The sequence below is a fragment of the Neovison vison genome, chromosome 6 (genome assembly GCF_020171115.1).
Source record: "Neovison vison isolate M4711 chromosome 6, ASM_NN_V1, whole genome shotgun sequence".
NCBI classification, from domain to species: Eukaryota; Metazoa; Chordata; class Mammalia; order Carnivora; family Mustelidae; genus Neogale; species Neogale vison.
Window position 1 is genome coordinate 138,458,924 of NC_058096.1, and position 9,305 is coordinate 138,468,228.

The following is a 9,305-nucleotide window of genomic DNA, read 5'->3' on the forward strand; positions in this document are numbered from 1 at the left end:
CAGAATCATCCAACGTGCCCTGAAATAAGTCTCTGAAATACGGTGAGACCCAGGGGACTGTGATCACAGGCTCCTCTCAAGACCACTGCCACCCCAAGTGTAGCCCAGGCCTCGCTGTGCTGGTATCACCCGGGAGCTTGCTCAGGCCCAAGGCTAGATTTGTCGAATCAGAGTGTGTGGGTTACAAGACTTGCTGGTGGTTCATATGCATTCCAGAGTCTGGAAGGTCTGGGGTGATGGAGGTCACTCTACCTGGGAATGATCGAGTCTGTGAATCTTGTTACCTTGGACTGTGGCCCAGCCACTTCTACCTCTCAGGGCCTGTTTCCCCATCTGTAAAAGGACAATAACTTCTGTGCCATAGGGCCATGGAGAGATCCAAGGGATGTGAAAGCATGGACCGGCATTGCCCCATAATTTGTTTAAAGGTCAAGAGAACCCCGAGGAAATTCTGGTGTGGGATGGGGTTGGTACATCCTGTGGGAATGGGCAGATGGAAGGAAGGCTCCATCCCAAGTTGCTTTTCTGGTCTTTACCCAGACAAATGAGTGCTTACTACAATCAGGGCACATTCTCTTTTTACAGTGGACCCAAACTGGGGACCCAGGCCCAGGGTGGCTAGGGCTGGGCATGGGGCTGACCCAGAAGGCCCTTTCACTGGTCACTTGGCCAACAGCAGTGAAGTCAGCCCCATGCCCGACCCTTGATTCTGGAGCTTTCTCTGGAACCATCTACCGATGGTTTTGTCTTTGGGCAACCCGTATCAGACTTCCTTCCTTGAGGGTCCTGAGGATGAAATGGCGTCTTGGTGCTTGACAGACACAGGGAATGAGGGGGCAGAATGAAATCAGTTTAATAGCATAGCAACACTTTAGGACCAGGCGTCACAGATGAGGACAATGTTTTGTCTTCCATTTGTACAATTCTGGTGAGATGTTACAGACATGTTTTTCACATTGAAAACTTAATAAATACTTAAAATGTCAGACTTCAGAGACAATGAGTTATGAGTGTGATTGTTTTCTTATTCTGCCTCCTCTGAGCCCGGAGGTCGTTTCCTGGTGTGCTGACAAAGGCGGGGTCCCTTAGGAGGGGTATTCATACTCCTCAGCACTGCGCCGACCAAAATCCATCCAGCCCATGTAATCCCGGTCGCTTATCCTGTGACTGGGGTCCAGGCCCTGCAGGTTCTTAATGACAGACATTCGGCCAGAAGGAGCTATAAGGCGCAAGGGAAAAGGAAAGGCCATTATATTTAAGAGCATCGCTAATTCAATCTGTAAAGGAGAACAATGAGAAAAGCCAGACAATATGTAACATGCACCTTCTTAAAGGTATCAAGGAACTATCAAGTAGTGGGCTTGCTGGACCAAAATCTAAGAGAAGGACCCAGATCTGGGAGGGTAATATTTACTAGTGAGGGGTATGACTTCCAATCTGTAAGGATTTCAGAGGATTTACCAACTGTAGGACCTGCCTTGGTTTCCCTACTCCTGGGGTGGGGGATGGTTTCTCTTATGTAGCTGGCCCTTAGCAGATGTGAAGTCAGGTTCTTTGGTACTTACCCATTTCTGAAGTTCACCCCTTAAGATCCCAAGCATACCTGAGTACTCTTGTTAAGGTAACACAAGTATAATATACAATATTTTGATCTTGAATGGTTTTTAAAAAAATGGTCAAGTCCCAATGCTAGGCAAATACTATTTAGAAATTAATTTGAAAACTACTTTCTTTTTAGAAAGTGATATTGAGGAAAAGGCACCCTGTCAGATCAAAATCTTATGTCAGTAACACTCAGTGAAGAGTGGCAGAGAGATAATAAGGGGGTTATTTCATTTATACCTTTTGGCCAAAATGCAATAACTGAATGAGCAACGGGCCTTGGGGATGGGAGTGAAATCCTCAGGAGCAGGATGATTTTCATGTGTAATTGACATTGAGGAAGCAGAGACATGAAGAAGCAGTTTCTTTGGGGACATGTGACACAGTCCTGACCCATAGATCACAGACTGTGGCCTTCTGGATATGATATCAGTATCATGCCTTCTTCTGTGCAAGCTAAGAGACAAGAAAGGTCCTTCAGGGACCTCGAAGGGCAAAGCCCAGGGGACTCTAAGAGCAGAGTGGTCGCTCCATGGGGCCACTGTGTCCCCACTGCTTGTGATGTTGTCATTCAGCCCTTCTGTCTGAGGCTGCCCTTGCCAGCTCCTGCCCACAGGCAGCAAAGAGTCAGACCATGGCTAATTTATTGCGAAACGAGCTTGCAGGAGCAGTTCCTCTGTCTTATTGGATGACCAGGTAAAGCCAGAAAAAATTATACAGAGCCATGTCCCTAATCGTTCTTCTCCCCCAACCCCTACCTCAATCACTTCCCAGCCTCGGAATTAGGAGTCAACACAGCACCTTCCAGCCCCTTCACAGGTATCTCCAGCCTACGCAACAGGCAAACAGAGCCGGCTGTTTAATTGTTCTGTGTTTTTCAGGTGAAATATTAGTCCTCGCATTGAAAGAAAACCTTGCAGATCCAGTTACTTGTACACGGTTAACAGAAGTATGGCCCATCCTTCTGTCTGCTGCTGATGAATGCCCCCATCAAAGGCTGGGCACAGCTCCAAGTTCCCGTTAATGAAGGCAAAGTGGCAGCTTCGATGTGTGCAAGCAGCCTGGGTTGTGGGGGGGGGCGGGGCTGGGGAGGGGACCACATTTTCAGTCCCAGTAGCTGTGCTGTTTACACATCTCAGTTCCCCCACGCTGTGCTCATTTACCAGGGTCCCTGCTCACTTCCCCACAGTGACACGAGGTAGGAACTCCAACTGGTTTACAGAATTGAACGGAAGGGCCTGGCTCCTTTAAACTTTGAAACCCAGAATGGGCAGTACAGCTGGGAAGCTGAATGGCTCCCAGACCTTCAGGCGAGGGCAGGGCTGGAACAGACTATGAGGTGAGCAAAGTCATGTAGATTACACATTCTCTTAGAGCCCAGTCTGCCACAGGGACAAAGGGACTCACTAAGCAGGGCTTCCTTGAGGACCAGGAGACAGTATGGATGTTACCGATATAAGCATGAGAGCTTCGTGGGCTGTTGGGTACGTGTAAGCTAGATGTCTCCTGTCCCCAACAGATCTGCTTCCCCTCCCTAACTGAAAACTCTGCACACATTTCCTGATGGTAAACTCTTGAGCACTCCTCAAGGAGTACATGACTGTGTTTAGAATCTTTAAGCCTAAGTACTATACTTGAGGAGATATCCAAGATGTTCTCAAAATAGTCAAAGAAACAGTATGGGGATAAATATTTCCTTCTGGCTCGTATTTGTCAAAGAGAAGAGTGTGATTGTTTTCTACCTAGGGCTCATCGTGGGTGTTGGCAGCTAAAGTACCCGGGGCTGCCATTCCCACGTGGGCTTGTTGGGCACGACATCCTACAGGCAAAGGGAGAAGGTGGCTGAGAAGAGATGCTAGGAAGAAACTTCCAGCTAAGATTTGTAGCACAACGCCAGTGTCAAGTGTCCATTCAGGGGAAATAGTTTGGTAACTGGCTTCTTTCCCAGACCTGTTTCTGGTGGCTCTTTCCTGAATGTGGGGAGGCGGTTCCAGATTATGGCTCTCTGAAAAACCTGTGATATTTCAGACTGGTCTGGCTGAAATTCAACCTACATCCAAGGACAGATATTAAATTACTTCGAGACAGACAATCAATAGGAACTCCAAAAGTTTTCAGACTTTCTCTGTCATCTGACTAGTAGTTCCACATCTCTCAATTTAATTAGCCAGAAAGCAAAGCGAAGATGGTAGCTGGGACAATTTCCTGAAGAGAGGACAAAATGTAACAAATCATCTTCTGTTGTTGTTCTTTTTCCTTCTGAATTGCCCTGGTCAAAAAGCTCTGATCTTACCTTCATATAAAACCTTCATATGAAAGCCGAGCCCATCGTTTTCTCCTTGCCTAGTCAAGCCATGAGCTAAGGTTCAAATCTAGGCCCTGGCACATGGGAGGAAGAGAGCCTCCTGGGAAAGGAGCCACCCTCTGCCCTCTACCCTTCCCAGCAGCGTATTTTTTTTTTTTTTTTTTTTGCGGTTTACTGTCCAGCTGCATTGGTCCAGCTTAGCACACGGCCCCATAGCCGGTGTGTGACATCAGTGTCCCTGTGGATCAAGTTTGTAGAAAAAAATTACCCCAGTCACAATCATGGTTCCTAAGGTCACTACAGACACACTAGCCTCTCTCTGAATCACACAAAAAGTTAGAAGGGACCTAAGGGAACTTTACAGATGAGGCAGGCCCAGGAAAGGGTTCGGGCTGTCACTATGTCACCCAGCTAGTGAGCCACCGAATCACCTTATTCCTGGAGGCAGACTTTGATGCTGAGAAACCTGGCTTGTGCCCACTCCTGCTGCAACTGGGACCATGACTCCAACAGCAAAATAAGAACAAACCGGTCTCCTGAGTAATCATTTTCAATCACGGCCAAGGAGAACTCAAAACTGCTACTGATTCTTTCCACCTGTTACACTCTTTGGTGAAAACTGACATTGTCACTGCTTTTTCAACTGTCTAGCCGTCAGAACTCAAGAGCATTCTTCCTATCGATCCCTTCCTGCTAGGGGTTTCCCAGTGTCACTATCTGGGTGGCTCCTGGCTCTTCGGCATTTACAGGGTGAGGTAGGTAGTAGATCTGGCAAACCCTTCTAGAGTCATTATCGGTCATTATCTTTTAATGTCTTTATAATATGGCGTTGAACTTAACAGCAACACGTGCCAAACACTAGTTTCAAAAAAGCTTTTTTAAAAAGGTTTTCCTTCATGAATTGAATCCTCCACCCTCATTCTCAGTTGCTACAAAGGATGTCCAGAAAACTGTACTGTTCTGGCCACAGCGCAATTCGGGGCGGGGTGGGAGTGGGGGGTGGGAAGAAAGGGAAAAATCTTTAGTTTAACGTGTGGCCTTGCGTGTCCTTCCCAGCGGTTACTCCCCTTCATCAGCCAGACGCTAGGGAAGAGGGTCAGGATTGGAAGGCCCGCAACGGGTCAGAAGCAAGGGTAAGGACCCTACAGATGAATGAACAGTACCTTTCCGGGCCTGCTGGATGTACCTGGCCAGCAGTGCTCCCAGATGCGCTCGGGGCTCACCGTCCACCTTCTGCACGGCCCTCAGCTGCCTCCGGGGCGCCTCCTCCTCCTGCTGCGCCCCTGGGCCCACCCGGTCGGTCGCAGGTACGGGCTGCGCGAGGGCGCCCGCCGCCAGTACCGCCAGCAGCACGCACAGGCACACGCCGCGGTTCATGGCTGCGGAGAGCAAAGGGGAGGGGACGTGAACGACTGGTGGCGGGGGCATCGCAGGCTCTTGCGGAGGCTTGGGGCAACTGGGGTAGGGAAAAGAGGGCTCCGTCCAAACGCGCGGGGCCCCAGGCCCGCCACACTGGTGCACATACTAGGGCTCACCAGGCGCCGACGTAAGCCAAGCGGCCGCATCCCGCGTGTCTGAGCACACCCCGTTTGTCTTTTGGGTGAACCACACCCGGTGCCCCAGGGAAACGGACTGAGACCCTGTCTTCTGCCCTGGCTAGCCTAAGAAATGTTCTGTTTTCCTTTTGTTTCAGAAAGTGTTGTTAGAGCGTCTGTCTTCTAACCGAAAGCAAGAGATTAAAGCTGGGAAAATATCTTAAAGAGAAGACTCCGTGGGAGAAATGAGACCCTGGATGCCAAGAATTAAAGGGAGAAAAAAGAGAAGCACAGCTTAAAATGAGGGGACAAAAAAGAAAAGCCATATTTATAAAGTTTCTTTAAGGTGCATATGGGGAACTGGCAATAAACTACTATGCAAAATACAGGAAGGGTTTTTAAAAATCCGAAATATGCGCTCAGTCTTCTGTCCTTGGCAAAGCGCCGCCGCCTTTTAGATCCACCAGCAGATACAACACCCGTACGTTTCTATCCCTAAAGCCTTGAATTTTTCTGCAGTATTTTAGAAAATGAATTTCAATCTTAAAACCCCTTGATAGTTTATTTGCAGAGATTGCAAAGGACACTGCACCTCTGTGTAACATCTAGCAAAACGCAATTTGCATGCTAATCTTCGCAAATAGATATGCCAGCATTGCTTGCGGACCAGAACAAAGCAGGCGCTTGGAAGTCTTTCAAGCAGCTCTACCCACCCAGACCTCCCTGCTGTTTCTGACTTTAAGAAATGCCTTCCGAGCTGTCGGGAAGAAGACACAGAAAACAGAAAAATAAAACGAAAGGGGCACAAAACTGAAGACGGCATTCTCAAAGCACCTTGACACTTGGATTCCCCGCGGGGAACCTACCTTCAGAGTAGGACGCAGCGGGCTTCGCGTCTCTACGGAGTGGCGAGGGAGCAGAGCCAAGTTCAGGTGGGCCGGCAGGATGCTGCCTCTTAAATAGCCCCTCCCGGCGCTGTCAGCCAGTCATCTGTTTACTCAGCGTTGACGCAGACCGGCAGCAACACGTGCTCAGAGGGCGGCCACTGGGGCGACAACCGACTGAAGTGGCTCCTGGGAGAGAGGGGGCAATGGCCCAGTGGAGCGGGTTAACCCCTCGCAGGCGAGGTGTCCAGTGTCCAGCCCCCTTCTCTGTCTCTTCCTCTCCCAGCTCTGTCCTGCTCTTTCTCCCTTTCCAGGGTGGGAAACCTAAGTGTCGGGAATCTCCTTCAGGATGGAGAAGCTGCCCCAGTTTAGTCCGCCTTGGGGACCAAAGGGGCCGGAAAGAAAACCGAGAGCAGGGTGGGGGGCGGGGGTGACTGGACAGGGCTGGGTGTCAGCCAAGTGTAATTTGGAGATGGAGGGGGTGTTTCCCGCCCCCCAGCATCCCAGGCAGCAATAGTTTGTTTTTGGACCAGTGAGTTGGCTTCTTGAGGGAGGGAGGGGGTCTTTCTTCTCTGCCCCATGAAAAGCCCTAGAGGTTCTCTCGGACTCCGAGGGCAGGTGTTCCGTGTCAGTGAAAGGGCTTCGGCTGCAGCAGGCTCTCGGAGTTCCAGGCTTCTGTTCGCGCAGCTGTAAAGTGAGGATGACACCCCAGGACTTGGCTCAGAGTTTGGGAAAGGGCTGTTTTCCTCTGGGCCAAATTACTCCTGCTCGGGGAGCGTGCGGCTCCTGGTCGCCAAGTGGCGCCAGCGAGTGTCCCAAAGAGCCCTCCCTGGGCGTTCCCCTCCCTCAGTAGCATCCGCCCCTCCCACCTTCCTCCTGTGGCGGAGCTCTCACACCCTCGCCGGATCCCCGCTCCAGCGCGGGCTACTCAGCTGTGGCTTGAGGACCTCGCCCTGGTCACTCACCACTCGCTAGGGCCAAGGGAGGCGCCGAGGCCGGCCTGCGTCCTTCCCTATGCCATCGCGCCTCTGGCTCCCGAGCAAGGCGACCCGTGCCAGTGTGCCGTAGTGGCCAAACCCATCTCGGCTCTGAGGCCGTTTGGGTGGGCGCTGGAGCTCGCCGCCTCTCCGCCAAAGGCACTGCCAATCCCATTTCACCGACGGCAAAGGGAAGCGCGAAGAGCTGCGCCTAGCCGAGGCTCCACCACCCGTCCCTGGCCGCCTCGCGCGCGGAGCCTCCCAGCGCAAGACCTCCGGGCCGCATCCGTGCCTCCTCCCGTCCCGGAACCCTCCATTCCTCCCCCTCCTTTCCCTCAAGAAGGATTTGGAAGTGCTTCCTTCAAAACTGGCACCAGTACTCAGCAGTGGAGGTCCCGAGATGGCCGGAGCGAGAGGACTCTTGCGGGGTGGGGGGGTAGGGTCGGGATCCCGGGTGGCCGGGGGAGCTTGGCTGGGAGCACGGCTGGTTGCATCCCCTTTTCTAAACTCTAGAGGCTGCTGTATTTCTGCAACCGACAAGCAACGTTTTTGAAACAGCGGCGCTTAAAATGTTTTCTGGTGGTTTTACCACGAGGCTGCTAAGGGTTGTGCAGTTCAGCTGGAGAAACTAGTTGCATTTGTGACTGTGGCCAAGACATTTCCGGGAACATAAACTTGTTATAAAACAGAATCACCTAAAGGGCTTTTTCAAACAGCCCCAAAGTTTCTGATTCTGAAGTGGGCCCTAAGAATCTGCACTTTTAACAAGTGCCCTGGTGATGCGCCTGCTGGTGGTCCCCTGAACACACTTTGAGAACCACTGCTATAGAATTTCCTTGTGGTAAGCCAGTGACTTAATGCCCTTCCTTCTATACATTTAATTAATAAGTGTTTGTTGAACACCTGCTTTGTGCCAGGCATTCGGGGTGCAGTATGGTGACAATGAAATGGGGGAGCAGAAAAACCAAATTAACAGACACACTCCCCCCAGTGATTCTGAGGTATTAGGGGGACTATCAGGGTGGAAGAGGTGGGAGATGATCTCAGAGAAATGTGTGTGTGTGTGTGTGTTTTTAAGACTGACTTATTTATTTGAGAGAGTGCACAAGTGAGTGGGGGCAGGGAGCAGAGAGAGAGAGGGACTCCAGGCTGAGTGCAGAGCCTGGGCAGGGAGCTCCATTCCAGGACCCTGAGATCATGACCTGAGCCGAAATCAAGAGTCAGTTGATCAACCTACTGAACCACCCAGATGCCCCCAGAGAAATGTTTTGTTTTTTTGCGGGGGGGTGAAGGAATGAGACTGTGATTTTAGAAAGATGAGTCTGGTTGTGATGTGCAAGGTGTTCCCAGTGGGGAGAGGCTGTAAGCCATGATCTCCTGGGAGGGCCGAGAGGGATCAAGATGGATTTACACTGAGGATTATAATGCATTATGAAGCCCATTAGTTGTTATGAATCGTACTGAACATTATGAAACTAAAGTGTTCATCAGAGATAATTCAGAAAATCAGTAAAAGTAGAAAAAGAAGAAAAATTCCCTCATTCGGTGACAGCCACTATTAACCTCTTGGTGTCTGAGAAAACTGTAGGGGTGATGAAAACTAGGTGACTGAGGCTGACCTTGAAGCTTCATGTTGTGAGACAAGGGGGTAGGTGGAGACCGGGAATTCAGGTGTGAGGGCAGGTTTGGGGTATGGGCATGAGGTAGGTAATGAGTGATTGGTTGTGCATGGGTGGGCTGAGCTCATTGCTTGTGCATGGGTGGTCTAGGAGCAGGTTGAGAATGAGCCCTGAGCTCAGGACAGAAGCACTGGAGGTGTGGACCAGAGTCTTTGGGGGCAGGGGGAGATGGCTTCTATCCTGGGAGTCATGGGGGGTGCCTAGGAGGACAGGCAGAATAGGCACACCCTGAGGAATGAGAGCAAGAAGGTGACTGGAGAAGAGGGAGTTAGTAAAGAACCAAATAAGGAGTGGCCAAGACACCAGAGTAAAAATGCCTTATA

The 9,305-nt window shown here is 50.7% G+C and overlaps 1 protein-coding gene across 1 annotated transcript; it reads right to left on the reverse strand.

Moving 5' to 3' along the window:
* Positions 1 to 829: 829 nt before the first annotated feature.
* On the reverse strand, positions 830 to 6,637 carry CCK (cholecystokinin). The gene is made up of 3 exons (XM_044255181.1): positions 6,309 to 6,637; positions 5,071 to 5,286; positions 830 to 1,219 (listed from the first exon to the last, which is right to left on the reverse strand). The coding sequence occupies exons 2-3, from the start codon at positions 5,282 to 5,284 to the stop codon at positions 1,086 to 1,088; spliced, it is 348 nt and encodes a 115-aa protein (XP_044111116.1). The 5' UTR covers positions 5,285 to 5,286; positions 6,309 to 6,637; the 3' UTR covers positions 830 to 1,085.
* Positions 6,638 to 9,305: the final 2,668 nt, after the last annotated feature.

Coding starts and splice junctions, on each gene's coding strand:
- CCK (XM_044255181.1), bottom strand. CDS start 5,284: ATGAACCGCGGCGTGTGCCTGTGCGTGCTGCTGGCGGTACTGGCGGCG. Junction 1,220..5,070: donor CATCCAGCAGGCCCGGAAAG/GTACTGTTCATT, acceptor TGCGCCTTATAG/CTCCTTCTGGCCGAATGTCT.